Source organism: Pan paniscus, chromosome 5 (assembly GCF_029289425.2).
Source record: "Pan paniscus chromosome 5, NHGRI_mPanPan1-v2.0_pri, whole genome shotgun sequence".
NCBI lineage: Eukaryota > Metazoa > Chordata > Mammalia > Primates > Hominidae > Pan > Pan paniscus.
Genome location: NC_073254.2, coordinates 181264884 through 181283828, shown reverse-complemented (window position 1 = coordinate 181283828; position 18945 = coordinate 181264884). Strand labels below are relative to the sequence as shown.

The 18945-nt window shown below is 38.5% G+C and overlaps 1 protein-coding gene across 6 annotated transcripts in view; it reads right to left on the bottom strand.

Moving 5' to 3' along the window:
• MAP3K4 (mitogen-activated protein kinase kinase kinase 4) overlaps positions 1-18945 on the bottom strand; it is a 125701-nt gene that overhangs the window by 8485 nt on the left and 98271 nt on the right. For 3 of the 6 annotated variants that reach the window (XM_003820240.4, XM_055114293.2, XM_034963205.2), the window contains 11 exons: positions 17351-17512; positions 16748-16881; positions 15835-15913; positions 15030-15108; positions 11712-11808; positions 10474-10611; positions 6916-7016; positions 6128-6208; positions 2201-2392; positions 929-999; positions 41-157 (listed from right to left, as the gene is read on the bottom strand). In XM_003820240.4, coding sequence (XP_003820288.3) covers positions 41-157; positions 929-999; positions 2201-2392; positions 6128-6208; positions 6916-7016; positions 10474-10611; positions 11712-11808; positions 15030-15108; positions 15835-15913; positions 16748-16881; positions 17351-17512 — 1251 coding nt within the window. The remainder of the gene's footprint in view (positions 1-40; positions 158-928; positions 1000-2200; positions 2393-6127; positions 6209-6915; positions 7017-10473; positions 10612-11711; positions 11809-15029; positions 15109-15834; positions 15914-16747; positions 16882-17350; positions 17513-18945) is intronic. The other 3 variants (XM_008973635.4, XM_003820241.6, XM_008973636.4) reach the window with 3 other exon arrangements.

Genomic DNA, 18945 nt, shown 5'->3' with positions numbered 1-18945 from the left:
CTGATTCCTCACACAAAGAGTGGCATTAGGGTCGGCTTACTCTATGGAGCTCCACACCAAAATACCGAACCAGATTGGGGTGTTTGATGCCTTCGAATATTTTCAATTCGTCTGCAGTTTCCTTGATAGTCTTATGGTCATTAGGTTGAAATCGAATCTGTAAAGTGAGGTGACAAAAATGTTAACTGGCTTGATTTAATCACTCTACATTATACATACACTGAAACATCATTTTGCACCCCATAAATATATGTAATCATGATTTGTCAATTAAAAACAACAAAAAATTAAGTAAAAAGGAAGTTTTTAGCCAAGCTAGAGTGAAGTCATAGAAGTGTGGGTAGGTCCCGGGCACAGAGGAGGAAGAGGCCCTGCTCCGAGAGGGAGTGAGGAGTGCCATGTGGAGGAGGAAGCGGCTCCACGGCAAGTGCAAGACGCTGGAGCCTCCCCTCTCCACTCCTCTCCTCCTTCCACGTCAAACTGGATGTCTCCACAGACAGCAGTGAGTCCTGTTTCTACTTCAGGTTCCCTGGCCCTTTCCCCATCCTACCTCCAGCGGTTTCAATGCCACTTGTTTCTGAAGCTTATCATAAATGTTATCTTCTCCCCCAATGTGTCCCCATAAGACACTACTGTTAATCCTCTCCTCTAAGCCTTCATCAGACTTAGCTCTGCCACCCTCATAGGCCCTTCTCACACCTGTGCTGTTAGAACTGTCTGTGACTTATTATCCTCTCTGGAATCGTAAGCCCCTTCACTGTCTGTGTGTGTTATCTCAGTGCATCTGCCTGGTTGGTCCTGACTGTCGCAGTGCTGGTGCTGAAGACAGCTCTATGCACAGAGAACTGAATCACGACCAGCGTCTATACGGAATTTCTATCACCCAGAGCCGCCAGGCCGAAAGGCCCCAGGGAGCCAGGTGACTCACCTCTTTCATGGCCATCAGCTCCCCGGTGTCGACGCTGATGCAGGTGTACACCTTCCCATACTGGCCTTCTCCTGTGAACAATGCAAACAAGCTGCACTTCCAGCCACTGCAGGGGGCTGTCTTACATTCCTTAAACTTGTAATAATACTGTCCAATTATTTTGGACGTATATTTATATATCTATAATTATGTTTACTGCAGTTTACTATTGCAAGATCCAAAATTTTTCTAAATGTTCCCTGATAACTCAAGTTTTAGGCAATCTCTTTAATATGTCTTACCTACAAGTATCTTTAAATAGAGCAGAACTGACTTTGGCAAATTCCAGGAGAAGCATGAAAATGACCAATAAAAGCAGCCTTGGTGCACACCTCTGAGCCCTCACACCCCTCAAGGAGATCTTGGCTGGGGCTGGGAGCAGCAGAAAAAAGCCAGGACTAAGCCTGACCATTGTCTACCTCACTGGCACATGTCCAGGAGTGTGTGGGAGCAAACATTCCCCTAACATACCTTCTGGGACATTAAAGCAAGAGGATATGTGCCTGGACAAGACTGATAACAATAATTAATCCAATTTATAAAGTACTTGATTGTTTTCAGTGGTTTTTGCCCTCCTTGATAGCTCCAAGGAAACATCAGGTTTCCTCAGGCTGACAAAGTCCCATATTATTCATACAACTGTGTTCGCCCCCTTCAGACCTAGATGTGTGACAGATAAATATATTTAAGTGGGGAAAGGATCTGAAACACAAGACTTCTTCCCTCACATAATTTACGACTATTTTACATGAAGCAATTCCACCTGGAAATTAATTAATTAATGAGGCAATGTCTTAGAAAAGAAGACTGTCTTGCCCTCATTTGTATCCAGTCTCTCTTCAAATCATGTTCTGCGTGTGTGTGTGTGTGTGTGTGTGTGTCTGTGTGTGTGTGTGTGTGTGGAGAGAGAGAGAGAAACTAGAACAAATGGGTCAAATTTTGGTACCTCTCCACTGGCAAATTCCAGGGTTATTAAGCAAAACAATCCAATGCAATGAATCATTTAGAAATCTCTTTCTCATTCTAAAATCTCATTTTGTATTGCTCTTAGAATACATTTTAGAAATTAAACAACCAAAAAAAATCCAGACCACTTTGCAAAAAGATAACAATGCATACTTGCTATGTCTACAAGAAAAAAGGGCCAACTCTATAGGATTCAACCTAAAGAAGTATAACTATTGCTACTTCTAACAGGGACTATCTTGACATCATGCTCCTTAATTTCCTTACCAATTTTGTTTCCTCTTTGCCATTTGAAGGTCACCTTCCTCAAGCCAACATGCATAACATTATCATAGGACTTAGGCGTATCACAAACTTGACCAATGATATTCTTTCTCCTCATTTCTCGGTACCTCTTTTCTTCAAACAATCGGACTGACTTCTGGATAGCTTCTATGGGTCCTAGTTTAGAAGCAGTATCTGCAGACAGAACCAAAACCTCATTAGTCCCAATCACTGTTATCAAGTCAGTTTCCAAAAGACAAACCAATAAAAATAGAGCAATATATATTAGCACTCCATTACAGCAAAGCTTATTATCTATTCAGATAAACAGCAGGTGAATTAAAGTTCTTCAAACGCTACTCATTCCAGCATATGCCACCCCTTATACAGTACACACATAAAATATAAGCTAGTCACACAAAAATGATTTCCTTTCCCAAGAACGTTGGCTAAAATCTTGCAGTAATATACATGTCTCTAGTTTCTCCTCTCTCCATTCCACACTCTTGTTTGCCATATTATTAAAACATAAAATGTGATCATGTTACTGTCCTACATAAATTTAATTCAGGAGGCCTGGAGCAGTGACTCATTCTTGTAATCCCAGCACTTTGGGAGGTGAGGTGGGCAGATCGCTTGAGCCTAGGAGTTCAAGACCAGACTGGGCAAAATGGCAAAACCCCATCTCTACAAAAAAATACAAAAGTTAGCCAGGTGTGGTGGTGTGTGCCTGTAGTCCCAGCTACTTGGGAGGCTGAGGTGGGAGGATCCCTTGTGCCCGGGAGGTAGAGGTTGCAGTGAGTCAAGATTGCACCACTGCACTCCAGCATGGGTGACAGAGTAAGACCAGGTCTCAAAAAAAAAAAACAAAAAACCAAAAAACTTAATTCATGGTTCTCCACTACCTACTAACCAAATATCCAAACCCCTGCAGAATTTGGACCCAGTTTGTCTTTTCTATGTTTTCACACTAGCCAAACTGAAAGACTCTTACAGAACACACCAAACTACTTTACTTTTCACTTCCATTACTTTTACACCTTTCCCTCTGCCTAAAGTATCTTCTTCATACCTGAGTATCTGTTGAGTGAATCTTACTCACACAGTGCAGCTGAAATGCCACACCTCTTCTAGGAAGCCATCTCTGATGAGAAGGATTTTCCCTTCTCTGGGAAGAGTACAGAAAAAGGGCTCTAGAATCAAAATGCCTGGGATAAAATGCTGGCCTCGCCATTTTCTAGGTGTTTGACAATGGGCAAGGTAATTAACTTCCTCACACATTAAAAACCTAATCTGTAAAATAAAGATAAAAATACCTATCTCACAGACCTACTGTGAGGATTTCATGAAATAATACCTGTAAAGCATTTAGCCCAGAGGCTAGAACACAGTAAAACTCAATAAATATTAGCTATTGCCATTATTCCTCATTTTCCCATCAGGCAATTTATCTCTATTTCTCCAACTTGTTTTATCATGACTCATACTAAGAAATACCTTTCACACATTTAACAGTTCTGTGAGCTATTACCCTTACTACATGTGATTCTGATTTCATCCTGTTCTTTTTTAAAAAATGCTGATCACTCCTACTAAAATTTTACAACCCACTAATGGTTCACAACCCATAAATTGACAACCATGGTTTGTCCACTTCTCTATGACAACACTTTTCATACCATATCCTAATTAGCTACCCAAGAGCCTATGTTTTCTGGCTCAGATGAAGAGATCCTTGAAGGCTGGGATGACTCTAAGGTTAATCTGAAAAGAGAAATTCTAAAAGATTTATAATGGTCCAGTTATAATTTCTTATTACACTCATTTATTTAAAATATGGATCCAAGTTTGTTTCCTTTACCTCAATATACAACACTGCAAATCTACCCAGCACAGGGCAAGATTTTGACAGCAGTGAGGCCGTGGGCTCCACTGACAAATATTTCTGAGAAACGCTTAAAAAAAAATTTCTCAAGATTCCTTTTTTTTTTTTTTTGAGATGGAGTCTCCCTCTGTCACCAGGCTGGAGTACAGGGGCACGATCTTGGTTCACTGCAACCTCCGCCTCCTGGGTTCAAGAGATTCTTCTGCCTCGGCCTCCCAAGTAGCTGGGACTACAGGCGCGCACCACCACGCCCAGTTAATTTTGTATTCTCAGTAGAGACGGGGTTTCACCACATTGGCCAGGATGGTTTCGACCTCTTGACCTTGTGATCCACCTGCCTTGGCCTCCCAAAGTGCTGGGATTACAGGTGTGAGCCACTGTGCCTGCTTTTTTTTTTTTTTTTTTTTTTTGGAAACAGAGTTTTGCTCTTGTTGCCCAGGCTAGAGTGTGATGGCGCGATCTCAGCCCACCGCAACCTCCGCCTCCTGGGTTCAAGCAATTCTTCTGCCTCAGCCTCCTGAGTAGCTGGGATTACAGGTATGTGCCATCTTGCCTGGCTAATTTTGTATTTTTAGTAGAGATGGGGTTTCTCCATGTTGGTCAGGCTGGTCTCGAACTCCTGACCTCAGGTGATTCTCCTGCCTCGGCCTTCCAAAGTGCTGGGATTACAGGCGTGAACCACCGTGCTCAGCCCTTGGTCTTTAATATGTCAATGTGAACTGTAACTCTCACAAGAGAAACATAATTCCAAGTGGTTCCCAAGTTTACTTGACCACAAAGTACTTGATTTGAAAAATATGGCAAAGACCTGGTATCCGTGGGAACTGCTGATTACATGTGAGCCACTGAAGAAACTGTCTTCCTGTCACCCGGCTCAAGCCTAGGAAAACTCCCCCACTTGAACCCTCGATACACACCTACTCTGTCACCAGGCTTGTCAGTGGTTGCACCAAAGTTGTTTCTTGCTGCCATTACCTCTTTTAAATCCCACGTTAGTCCAGTATCGTATTATTTATACTGAATTTCTGCAATGGCATTTTAACCAATCTGCCCACTTTCTCCTCAATTCTGGCTAGCAGACTATACTATCTCAGCGTCTTACTCATCCCCAGCCTCCCACATCCCAAACACACCAGCTGCTCAAGAGCCTCTGGGGCTGCCCACCACCTCTGGGCAAAGCCTTCATTACTTAGGCAGTCACTGATGGCTGTCCATGATCTGATCTCCCCTCACTCTCCAGTTTCTCCTGCATTGGCATCTGCGCCCAGTGGCTCTCCCCTGTAGTCACGAGGCCTCTGGGTGCACACTTCCTTCTATTCCTTGCCTCCTGGCTTGCTGCAGACCTGCCATCCCTTCAAAGGGCCAGCCCAGTCTCCTCCCTCCACAAAATCCTTCCAGACATCTCTAGGCCTTGGAAGACAAATACTCTTCTGGTCAGTCACACAAAGTTCAAAGGGAAGCTGCCATGGAGTGCACTGGACTTGAGAGAAGTGCCCTCTGGTCCTCACTCTCTCATTTACTACCTTGGCCAAATTATTGGGCTGCTTAGAAACTATCATTTATAAAAAGAGAACATCTATTTTGCCTATTGCTCAATATTGTTGAGCAAAAAAAGACATGAAAGCATTTTATAGATCATTAAATACTAGACCAATGATTTTTCTGCTATTTGTTCTTTTGATAATATTAATCACCCGCTTCATAAGTTCTTTCCCTCAATGTCTAATTTATGAATGGTTATTTCACAAATGTTTATTATACTCCTACCATGGACAAAAAATTATGCTAAGTTGCTTTAAGAATATCAAGATGAGTAAAACATATTATAGACCCAAAGGAGCATGTAGTTTGTTACTAGAAATAGGAAATGTACACAAACACAGTACATGATAGAAAGTGATGTCAGAGCTGTGAGATCACAAAATAGTAATGGAGGAGGCCTAATAATTCAGAAGCTAAATCAAGTTTTACCTGAAACTGCTCCCCTTATGTGTAATCGTGTTTTTTTGGTTTTTTTTTTTTAACTTCAACACTCTTTCTCTCACCTTTACTCTGGCTGATTAGTGTCCGAAGTTCCCAACTTCTTCTTGTGGACCCACTTGAATCTCCTCTTGGATATGCTGGTTCTGCAGGAAGTTATTTTTATAACAAATTAAGATTTATGAAATAAATATGCTTATTTGAGAACAACTGAAAGGAAAGGTAATGGTTAAAAGCAACCTGTTCGCCTTTCTGGTTATTAATTTTTAGTGTGTTTGATGTAGGTGTGAGAAACTATCTTTGCAATCAATTCTAAAAATTGCACCAACTAAGAAGTTAATGGGGTTACAGGATTTTAACTACACTCATCTTTTCACGAGTAACAGACAACAGAATACTGTGCAAAAAGTGGATTCCTTAGGGACTTCATTCAAGATGTCGGCTTCAGGAGCCCCAGCCCTACTCCAATGGAAGCAGCAATGTGGTTCCTGAGGGCTGCATTATAAATAAAACTTTCACATACGATCAACAAACACAGTGTCACTTTTGTATTTTTTAAATGAATAAAAGTATTCAACAGTTAAAATATCTAGAATAATAATATTTTTAAAGCAACAAAAGTAGACCTATAAAATGCTAACAGAGCTAAAAAGGCATCTGTATTAAAAGGCTAATGTGCTCAGCAGTAAGTCTTCTCATAAAGCTCTGGGCTTCTTACTCTTCATTCCTTTAGAAAGGACCAAAAAAAGGAATCTTCAAGGAATCCTCATAAAGGCATTAACAACAGAAACTGGTGAACTGAGACAAATGATTAGACTGGTTGTGAATGCAGCTAACACCTTAAAACACTCACCATCTCGCTCCTCCGTGGGGCTTGAGTGACGACTCAGGGACCTAAACTGCAATTCAGCAGCTATGGAAGCCAATCGATCATTTTCAGGAACGCTGGAACCCCTGTTTTAATATTTTTAACAATTGAGCTATCAATTCAATAGAACTTAAAATGAAATATCTGCGAGATTTTTCTAGAGCAATAATTCTCAACTGGGGTCAACTCTGCCTGCCAGGAACAACTCTGCCTCCAGCAATGTCTTAGACACTTTTGGGAGGGTGCTACTGGCATCTAGTGGGCAGCGGAAAACGCACAGGACAGACCCACCAGAATCAGCCCCCTAAGTGAACAGCTGCTGTGGAGACCGTCCTCTGGAGTCTGTTAGAGCTCTAGAGTCTGGAAGGAGGGCTCCATTTTCATCTCTCCATAGCCAACACCCGAGCCTGAGAGCACCTGCCTGCATAAAACCTTGTCTTATATTAACAACAGAAATAAAAACACAACACTATTGAAATGTTACTGACGTGTGAAAAGCTCCATAACTTAAGCCCAGGGTGAATAAAACCGTTATTAACCAAATCTTGCTGATCTTTAAAGTTACCATCAAATTATATTTATGTACCTAATTACATTTAAAGTACTAAAATCATTTCATGGTCCAAAAGATTCCAAATCTCTTAGTAAGAAAATGGAAGGGAATACCTAAAGGTTTCTCAAGCAGTAGCCAAGCAAAAGTGCAAAAGAGCAGGAAGCTTAATATATTAAAGAACAAAGTTAATGAGGTGCTTTTCCAGAATAAAGTGAAATGTTCAGCAACCAGAATGAACCCATAAAGAGTAAAAATTAAAACTAAATAGGGAATGTGTTAAAATTGTAATTCGAATAATCAAAGAACCTCAAATAAATATGGCATTAGTTTATTAAAGTCATTTAGTATATATTTTTAAGTGAATGGTATAATGAAGTATGGTAGCATTTATGCTCTTATTATACATTGATAGGTTGAAGGCAACATGATCTATTGCACAGACATTTACAAATTATAAAATATGCATTTTTTTCTGGTATTTCCCTAAGCCCTCAAAAATCTAGTATAGCACTTGTTAAGTCTGAAGTGATGGGGACATTTCTACTGCCATATAGTTCATAAAAAATTCGGCACTATCTGACTGGAAAACCACTGGTGTTGAAGTGAGGAAGCCTATTCCACTCCTAAGCAGCAACAAAGACCACTGGTGAGACCAAGAAGTCACTAAACACCTCTAATTTTTCCGATTTCCCACAAGTGAGACTAGCCAATTCCATGTCCTTAAGAGATTTTTGCACGGGTAAAAAGCAAGAACATATACTCATGAAGTGGCATATTGGGGAATGTTGAACGACTAGCTCTGGTGGGGGATGTCGGGGATGGGGAGGTGGGTTGTAGAGTTTGCCAATTTCTGTGGTATAACAACTTGCAAAATTTCTCAAACATTCGCCATCAGCTCTTGAGAGCCAGCAGGAGCAAGCCTCAGCAAGAGCACCACTGCAAAGTGTTTTTACAAATGATGGTAAGATAACTTAAGCCCAGAACAGATATTTCCTAGGTCAAGTAAAATCAATTAAAAATACTTATTGAAACCTCTAGGGTCAAGTGAAGTTGAACTTTGATGTATCTGTAAGACGGGCAAGGGCTACACCCCATGGCTGTGGCAGGGATGCACACACTGGTGTCATTCTGCCTCCCCGTGGCACATTCACAAACCCACAGCTGTGTTGAGACACAAGCCCTTGGGTATGTGAAGTCTGCCTCGGGAGCAGTGAGCCGAATCCACCAGTGACTCACGGGCCCATGAACCAGGCTCACTGTGAAGGCACTGAGGCTTACGCAGGGCTTGAATGCAGGAGGGAGTCTGGTACCCACCCCACACCTCTTCACGTGGCTGTGCTCTTCTCTACCTACCATCTCACACACACAGACGGTCATAAAGTAAACGGGAATCCTGAGTAAAAAATGTCCTTCAAGATACCATACTATGATACTATTAAAATTTCTAAACATCAACAATTGTCTAAGTATGTACAAACTTAAGATGAATACTTATGAAATGCTACTGATAAGCATTTAAGATGAAATGCTGAAAAACTGCTTCTGCAAAGACTAAACTCCATGAAAAGGGTAACTGTAGTATTTAACTCTTATACTAAAATACACATAATGTACCACACTACCAACTTACAAATGCCTTAAAACACAGTGCATCAACCTTTAAAAAGAGGGAGGTCACTCCCTATTGTCCAGTTCAGGAGCAGTCTCATGTGAACGTGGACGCAGCAGGTGTGGGATGCAGGGGGCACAGGGTGGCCAATGCCCTCCTCAATTATGACTGTGTTTTAGGCCAAATCACTTCTCTTCAGTCTGTACTGCATGAATAAAGAAGACAGTTTTGGCAGCCCTCACAGGGATATAAAAGCATATATGAAGATATTTGCCATGAAAAGCTCTAAACGTAAAAACTAGGAAGCTAAATGGGAATTTGTTCAATGTTGTTAATTTTTTTAGTTGACTGCTTAAGCTGTAAAATGCTTTGATATTTTTTAGGTTATAGACATTTCTTACGAAAATTTAGAAGTATTAATTATTTTAATGAGTGAAAAGACTGCAAATATTTGTAGAAATTTTAGACTATTATTAAAGTAAGTGTAAAAACATTTTAGTCTGTTTTAAAATCTAAAGCCAGGCATCATCTTCCTGTTAACTCTACTATTTTCTCCTCGGGGCTGAACACAGAGCCCTGGGTTCTATCAGAAGTTGATCTTTTTAGATCACATACCCCCAACCTAAATAGTTTGGTTTGACTTGCATTGGAAGATGGGAATACTGACAGCGTTCCTCCTACTTAGGTACAAGTGTGAAATTGAGAGAGAACAACAGCTCTTCCTCCACTTAGGATAGGAGAACATGATGAAATCCTCTGCCAAAATATAACCAGAATGGGAAAACCTACAAGACCCTCCTTACTTACACAAAAGACAATGCGAGACTTAATTGTTCTGGGGCTTGCCAAGTTGTCTGAGAGTTCTCTCAAGTACTGATCTATTCTCCATATGACATACAAACCCCATGAACTCATTTTTCCACTTCTATAAACTACTTCTAATCAACAATTATTTAAAATAGAGTATTTGGCTAGAAAACTGATCTTCCCAAAAAATAAAATGCTACCACATCAGATCATTAACTAGATGCCATCTTTTAACCACCTCGTGATTCCAGGCTCTGTGAGGCAAAATGCTCATGTCCCCTTCTGTTGTGGACCAGTCCTTTCCTATGATACTCCATCAAGTTATTCTTCGCAAAGTCTTTAGTCATTTTGGCTAATATCAGCTCCAAAGAAATACTGACATCAGACATTCTATTCGTGTTGGTCAGTGCCAGAGCCTCTGGGCCGTGACAACCTGCGGAAGGCCCTAGAGCATCACTCACACGCCACAGCAAAGAAGCCCAACCACAGCCGGCACACACCCTAACACTATGGTTGCTGTGTAAGCGCATGTAAGGGGTGGTGAGGGTACGGGACACTGGTGGGGTGAGACTACCTGGTATCATGGGCACTGCTGATGGATTTGGGCAGCACAGAGTCACCACCAGAGGGGCTGGGCCGACTGGCAGCAACAGCAGCAGCAGCAGCAGCAGGGCTGCCATGGCTCCGCGCGTCGGAAGGCATGCTCCGAGTGCTAAGACAAGAAGAAAAGCTTCAGGAACACATGTGAGAAGAGGGAACGGACTTGAAAATTGTTTTCAATTAAAAATAAAATATGGCAAGGGGGTGAAATATATTTAAAAATATAAAATGCAAATTGTTCTTTGAGATTTGAGTCTAGGTGTAAAAAAGAAAAAACCTAACTTCAAAGCTGTTTTTTTTTTTTGAGACAGCATCGCACCCTGTTGTCCAGGCTGGAGTGCAGTGGCGCAATCATAGCTCACTGCAGCCTTGACCTCCTGGGCTCAAGTGATCCTCCTTGCCTCAGCCTCCTGAGTAGCTGGGACTACAGGCACGGCCACCATACCCAGCTATTATCTTTGTTGTATTTTTTGTAGAGACGATGTTTTGCTACGTTGCCCAGGCTGGTCTCCTGGGCTCAAGTGATCCTCCTGCCTCGTCCTCCTAAAGTGCTGGAATTACAGGTGTGAGTCACTGCACCCCGGTCCCCTCAAAGCTTTAAAAAAATATAATAACTGTGGTCCTTATCTAGCAAATATTGTCAAATAAAATTAAACTTTTAAAAAGTGATTATACAGGCGAGAGAAGGTGCTCACTACCTCAAGATGCAGAAATGCCACCACATTCAAGGCAGTTATCGTGAATGTACTATAGTTTCTGAATTCACTTAGTGTTTAAGTTGCTTTGTAATTACATATGCAGATAAAAATTGAATCTGGAAGGCTCATTCCAGTTTTTCTCCACTTTTAGTGATATTTAGTATGTTTTCAAATGTTGACTACACTATCCATATTCAAATTTGTTTTCCGAAGGTTATTTTTCAAAGGCAGGAAAGGAAAAAATGACTCCACAGCCAGAAAGCATGTAGTAGCTTGAGGTTATAAATAAGCTGAGAAACGAAGTTATCTTGAAAGGCATAGGTCTGTTTTAAATTTGCATGTCTTTTTCTTTTGCGACTAAAGGCTTCAAGATAATGCAAGTAAGAGCTTTTACGTACGAACAATGCAGAAAAGGTATTTAGCTCTCAGAGCAAGCATCTAGTAGTTTCAAAAGTATGAGCATGCATATCAGAGGGCACTCTGTAAAGCAAATGACTAGATAAGCACCAAATACCTGAATCCCTCTGGAGTGGGGATAATGAGGTGTGGGTTAGGAGGGTCACTATGGCATCGAGGTACCTTCATAGGACGGGGGCTGTTCCGATGAATGGCTGCCAGCAAAAATGGCAACAAATGCAACTTGTTAATATGGTCCACAGAAAATCATCAAACCAAACAGTCAAATGGAAAATAGAATGTCACTTATTCTGGCCAATGACCAAGGTAAGTCCATTTATATAAGTAAAAAATAATATTACATATACAAATATTATGGAAAATGTCACTTTTTAAAAGTCAGTAAAGCCCTATTATATATTAACAGTTTTCTCCATCAAAAAACATTTTTAAAAATCCTGGAGTAAAACATACATAATGTAAGCTAAACAAATGATTTAACCCATTTTAGAGATACATGAAAATGTGGTATCTCCCTAATAAAAAGGAGTTCTTTATGTTGTCTACACGTTAAAAAGATTGTGGTCACTGGCGACATTTCAAGAGGTCCTGCCTTTGAGGTCACTGTCATTTTCCTGAGTGCATGGAGTTTTATTCAGTTCCTTTAAACCAGATCAGGTAGATTTAACTGAGTCATTTTTTTCAAGAGCATGTTTTCTTCTCTTTTTCTTTTATTCTGGTAATAGGTAAATATGAATAAAATTTAAAATAAAAATTTAAAACTAGATAAAACTTAAAATTAGAGATCTTACCTAGTGATTACAAATATGCTGATAATTCCACTTTCCCAATAACTAGATGTCAATATTAGTGGACATGCGTCATATTTTGCCTACTCTCCATAACATGCTTTTCTCTTCTTCACTTTTAACACTCTGTTTTAACCCTCCTTAGTATTTTTTTAATGTCATATTTTCTCTTCATGTTAATAATTTTAGTTTATATATGTTTTATCCCAAATAGGTTTTATCCTAAATGGAAATCCTGTTTCTTCATGATTTTGTTTCCTATTAATAAGGGGAAACAAGAGAGACAGAAGTAGTAAAAATGGAGAGATCTGAAGTTCCCTTACAGAACTTACAAAACAAAACTTAAGGGATTGTTAACAAAAAACCCTCAGGCAATTTGTGTCTCTGATTCATTATCCTAGCTATTACAATGGCAAATGGAAGAAATTCAATAGTTATGGAAGAAATTCAATAGTAACAAAGGTTAAAAAAAAAACAAAAGATTTGGTGAGTCTTTAATTAAGCAAAGATACTGGGAACTAGTCAAAAATTAGTAAAAATTTTCCTACAAATAAAGACATTCTGTTTAAAAAACCATGTGCACATGTTTTGCATGAAACAAAACAATTATTTTAATAGTAGGTATATGTAACACTGCAAAACTTTCCACTTCATTGGAAAGAAAATTCAAATAGCTAATAAGCAAAATGGATGTTCAAATTTCACTACTGGTAAACACTGATTATAGAGATGCTTTTCACAGCCAAAACAAACAAAAGCCCATCAAAAAATGGTAGAAAGAATTACAGTACATTCATGACGGCCACAGTGTGGCCAATGAAAAGAACAAGTGAGATCAATACCTGCTGACTTGGAGACATTTCTCCAATTGTAAACGAACCACCCTATATATGACTGTGTGATGAAATGGGCACAGAGAAAGGTACAGGGAGAATGCATTTGTGTGACTATATGAATCTATAGAAAATATGGAAGCTTACATACCAGGTTGTTGTTATGTGCTTACAACAGAGGGAAAGGAAGAAAGTAAGCAACAATAACAACAAAATGACAGTTGATGTGCTCTCATTTTCATTCATTTCTTTTGTAAGAAAAGAACACAAAACCAAATGATGACCCCTGTTGCTTACGGAACACTAGAATTTACACAATGTTATCACTTATTTAATCCTCATTAGCATCCAGTTTCATTCATTAAAAAGAGAGGCTCAACGATGTAAAATGAGCAGCCCCAGGTCAATTGCTGTCCAGGCCCCCGACAGTTCAGTTCCACTAACCCATAGTGACTGAGAGGACAAAGGACCATGTGAGTCTCCAGAGAGCGCTATTAATTAACTGTCCCACTGCAGTTTGGAGTGGCAGGCATATTGAAAGATGAGCGACTCAGATGTTACCCGGGACTACCTTTGGATTCAGGAAGTATGAGTCATTTTTATTTTGTCTTTTGTAATCTTTTTCTACATTGATAAATTTTCTACATGAACATCTTCCATATTTTTCTAGATACTTTTTCTATGTTGTAATTTTTCCACAATGAAAATGATTCCTTATCTAATAAAATATTTTAAAGTAATTCTTACTGAATTATCGATCATGTGTTCTTAGAGAAGTGTTTTCGGATATCAGAAAATCAAAATTATTCACAGCTTAAGCAATAACCTGATAAGACAATAGCATGCTTTATATAAAATGCTCAAATAGTCTTACAAATGTTAACTTTCATTTTCACAACAACCTTGGGAGAAAAAGAGGTATAAACTGAAGATTAAAAAACCAACAATTAAAACCCATTCTACTGAATTTTCTGCAGCTAGCAAGTACCCTATATGAAATACAGTTAGTGTTCAATAAATTTACCATTTATGAATTATATTTTGTGTAATTTAAATTGCATAAAATTTCTAAGTTTTCTTTCTTGGGTGTTTATTACTTACAAATACAGTTTTGTTTTATTTACAAACTATCTCAAGAACGGCATAAGACACAGCTTTTTTTGACATATATTTTGTTTTCAACATTTCAACATATACTATAAAAGTGTTAATCATTCATTGTGACTGTTAAATTGTACATAAACTGTAACCAAAAATTGTAATTGAAGTAATATATATAGCAGCATAACTTAACTTGATTTTTTAAACAGTAAAACCAAATCAGAATTTACTACAGCTGGTGGGAAGATGGGTACTTGGGAAAGCTGTGGAGAAATGGACACTGCTCTCCTCAAAGGTGAGGAAGGGGGACAGGGAAGTGATCTGCAGCCACCTGCAGCAGGGGCAGTTCCTGTTGCTTGGCAGACAACGCCCTCTTCCAGTCTTTCCTCCCCATCAGAAAAGATGGTAAGGGGGAAAAAAGAATGGTAGTATTGGTATAGAAAAAAATGTATAATTGAATACTGCTGGCTAGTATGGAATAGCTTACGGCTGACGTTTTAATCTTCGTGTCAGATTTAGAAAGGTTGCTGTGGAGTTCTCTATCTACACACCTCATTTCTGTCCCTCTCATCGTTGTTTTCCTGAATACTGTTAAAACACCTCTTATACCATTTTAAATGACTGCAATTACAAGAGGATTTGTCCGCTCAAATCATTATGTTCCAGAAGAAATGCTGTTAACGGCTGTCTTACCAAGGTACAAACCTGTAACAGGACTGTGTGGTTTTCCTATGACATGGCCAATGCATTCATTCATCAAGGCTTGTAAACTCTAGAAACCAAAAGAAAATGGGAAAGGTAAAGAGAAAACATGCATACTTTCTTAATTATGTAAGTAGCACAAATTAATTTTCAGTATATTTTTAAAAACATGCTACCCAAAATATTTTCAGTTAGTTTAAAATAGGTATAAACACAAATTGTATGTAATTTAAAATAATACAGTGTATTTCATTTTTATAAGTAAAAGCAAATTAGCTGTCAATTTCCCATAACACAATAACGTTTACAAGCAAAGAACTTTTCATGTAATCGTCTCTACTACCGGGAGAATAAAATAAATGAATTCACACTTTGAGCAATATCATGCTAATCTGATGACACTTATCAGACTAACAGTGATAATATTTAACACGAGCATGATGCTCTCAAAATAATGCACACTGAGGTAAAAGAGCTAATCCTTGTTCTGCCCCAAAGCAGCAGCTATGATGGCAGTAAAAATATAAATCTCACAAATATTTTAGAAGGGCCAGGGTTTACAAACCAGACATTGACTTAGTTGAACACTAATTGTTACAAAAAGAAAAAAAATCTTACTCTGCTATGAGGAGTACTTTAATTTCTCAGTATTATCATTACATGATATGCTGAGATTAATATCTCAGCATTATCAATACATGAAAAAAACCACTATTACATATAAAACATATACAACCAGAAAATAAGGAGTGACTGGCTTATTTTATAATGAAAAAAACTTTAGAATAATCCATACCAAGAAGTCATCTTCTGGTAAAGCTGAAATAAAGGCAGGTTCAATTGCTTGTAGAAAATCAAATCCTTGAGTCGCCCACCTGGTACATGAAAAAGTTCGGTAATCACATAACAACCAAGAAAATGCTGTAGCAGTTTTAGACTGTACAATACTGAAAAGTAACATAATTATAATTACTATTTAGGACAAAACACTTTTTTTTGCTTGGGTTCAGTAAGTTTACAGTGTGACCTTTTGGAAAGGAGAATAATTTTTTAAAATTTAATTTTGTTTTGAAACCAATGGGAAGCATGGAAGAGGATTTTAGACATGATAGGTGCCATCTGTAATTCAACAATTATTTATTTGTAATTCAACAAGTATTTATGAGTTTTGTAACACAAAGTTCCTACTTTGAATCTCAGATGCAGCAAATGTGTTTTCTCTAACTTGGAGAAATTGCTTAATGACTTTAAGAAAGTGCCCCATGCTATCCCTCCATTACAAATTACAGAACACTCAGCTATTTCTCACACAGTCATGACACTTTAATAACTATGTTTACTTTAGTGGAGCTACTATTGAGCCTCACAGATGATTCACCCATTTCACCCCTGCAAATTCCAAAATGGTTTCTTAATGAATAAATTTCATGAGGGAGGAAAATACATTAGTCATCAGGAAGACTTGTCAAAGGAGAACATGAGTTCCCTTAAAGGTAACTCAAATTTGGAACAAATTTAAAAAAAAATTTTTTCCCAAGAGTTACGCAGTTTTCTCTACATATTTTTCCATTAAAAAAAACCTGATCACCGAAGAGTTTAGAGTGTTCCCTTCTGTGTCGTCTGCTCAAAAAGAATCCCACAGAACATATACGAACAAATACCACCAAGCCCACAGGACGCATTTCAGAAACATCCTACTTGGTCATTACCTGGGTCTTGTACCTCTACCACTCTCACATTTAGTCAGGACATAATTCATCCACTTCCGGGCAAAGCTTATATATTTGTCTCCTATCTTCTGTCTAAACTCCCCAGACATCAAACGAACAACTTCTTTATGATACTGTAAGAAGATTTCATGTATATCAACATTAAGGAAATGATCATTAAATAACATCACACACTATAATGCCATGTCTAAAATGTTTTCTAAAAACAAAAAGTGAAATCCAATTAAAATTTCTATATTTTGAATAGTATGAAGAATTATGGAAAGTACAGTGTTTCAAAATGCAGTTTCATATATGTTTTACTCCTGAGTTTAAATTAAGAATGTGCTTTTATGATATAAAACATCTCTTTAAAGTTTTAAAATGTAAGTAGATGGCTGTTAGCACAAAATAAAAGTTGGACAATTACCTAACAGTTTAAAAGTAAACTAACATCTCTGATATACAGCAGTGACATAAGATGATATTCTTGATTAAGCTATGATTACAATATCAGATTTACTGTAAAAGGTTCCAAAAACTTTCTGTAAGTTATCAAGCAATTACTAAATTGTACCGTGTTTCCTCTTATTTTGAACCTACCTCAAATCCAAAATTGTACCCCTGAATCATTGCTTCTCGGTAGTACTGTTGCAAGGTGACAGATTCAGATTCATCAACCTCAGCATCAAATTCTGATGTGAACATGTGGTCCACGCGGTCAATGGCATTGCTTATCCTGTTGCATAGCTCCAATGCATCATTCTGAAGAGTCCAAACCATGATTAATGCAAAATGAAGCAAATCATACAATACTTACCACATTTTAAAGGAAGATTTCGTTCATCATCACACAGACATTAACCACTACAAACAATTCAGCCACTTGGTAAAGGAATTACCAAATATAGAAGAAATTATGTCATTTTATTTGGCATTCTTAAATAGAAGAGAAAAAATGCATTTAAAATGATACAGTCTAGTTATAATCTGCTCTTGGAATAGATGCTTTTATCTTCAATATTTTTATATATCAACCACCTGTTGTTTTCTCCTCCTGGACGGTTGCTCAACCATAAGTACGGGTGCAATTCCACAGAGTGAAAAAGTCCATGTACTTCTTGATGACCTCCTCCAATCGTGCTGTCCTCATTTCCCTGCTACTCCCTAGTCCAGGGGTTCTCTTCTGGGGCAGATTTTTCCCCCTCCCCTCAACGTCTGGAGACGTTGTCCAGAGAAGTTTTTGATGGTCAAAATTTGGAGGAAAAAGTGGAACTACTGGGATATGGTGAGTAGAGGCCAGGGATGCTGCTAAACATCCTACAATGCACAGGGCAGACCTCCACGACAAAGAATTACTGGCCCAAACGTCCACATCGAGGAGGCTGAGAAGCCCTGCCCTAGCTCGAGCTTTTGTCACCTCTGTCAGCAACACCACAATAGCTCCAAATCGGTCTCTCTTTCTACCCACCCTTACACACGAGTGCACACAAGGTCTCCATCAGGCAATCCCCTTACTATGGTTACAAAATATTCTTCCAGCAATCCATAGAGAGAGATAACCTAAATATTTAGCTAATAAATGTTTATAGATAAATTAGACAAATCAGACCAACAGAAGAAAAACAAGTGTTTACGAAATGACTTGTAACTTCACAGAATGTTTCTTCTTCAAGAAGTTAAGCCTTAATGTGAGTGAGAAGACATAACTGATGGCCTGGAAAAGTGTGGATGAGATCAAGACTGATACATGGGATACAAAATAGAAAGTGTCAAAAACAGGAAATAATGGAAAAAGACAGCCAGGCTGGGGCTTGTCATAAACTTTGAAAGGCCTTTGTACTTCTCTGCAACTTTTTTCTATTATATTTAATTTGGTTGAATTATTTATTAAACAAAACAATAAATAAATCTTCTATTACACACTGCTGATATGGAGTACCTCTAGTAAATACTGGGGATTGTGAAAGGAGAATGAAATTTACACTGGGAATGAAGAGTCCTAAATTATTAAATTTTCAACTTTGCCACTAACCAGTCATGTAGCCATTATGAATAAGTCACATAAAGTTCAATTCTCTATCCTTTCCAATTATAAAGTTCTACAGCTTCAGGAAGAATCTCAGAATCTGTAGTTTAGACATAAGAAAATATGTATTGGGAAGAGAGGTGAGTGGGCGGGCAATTCAGGAGCTCAA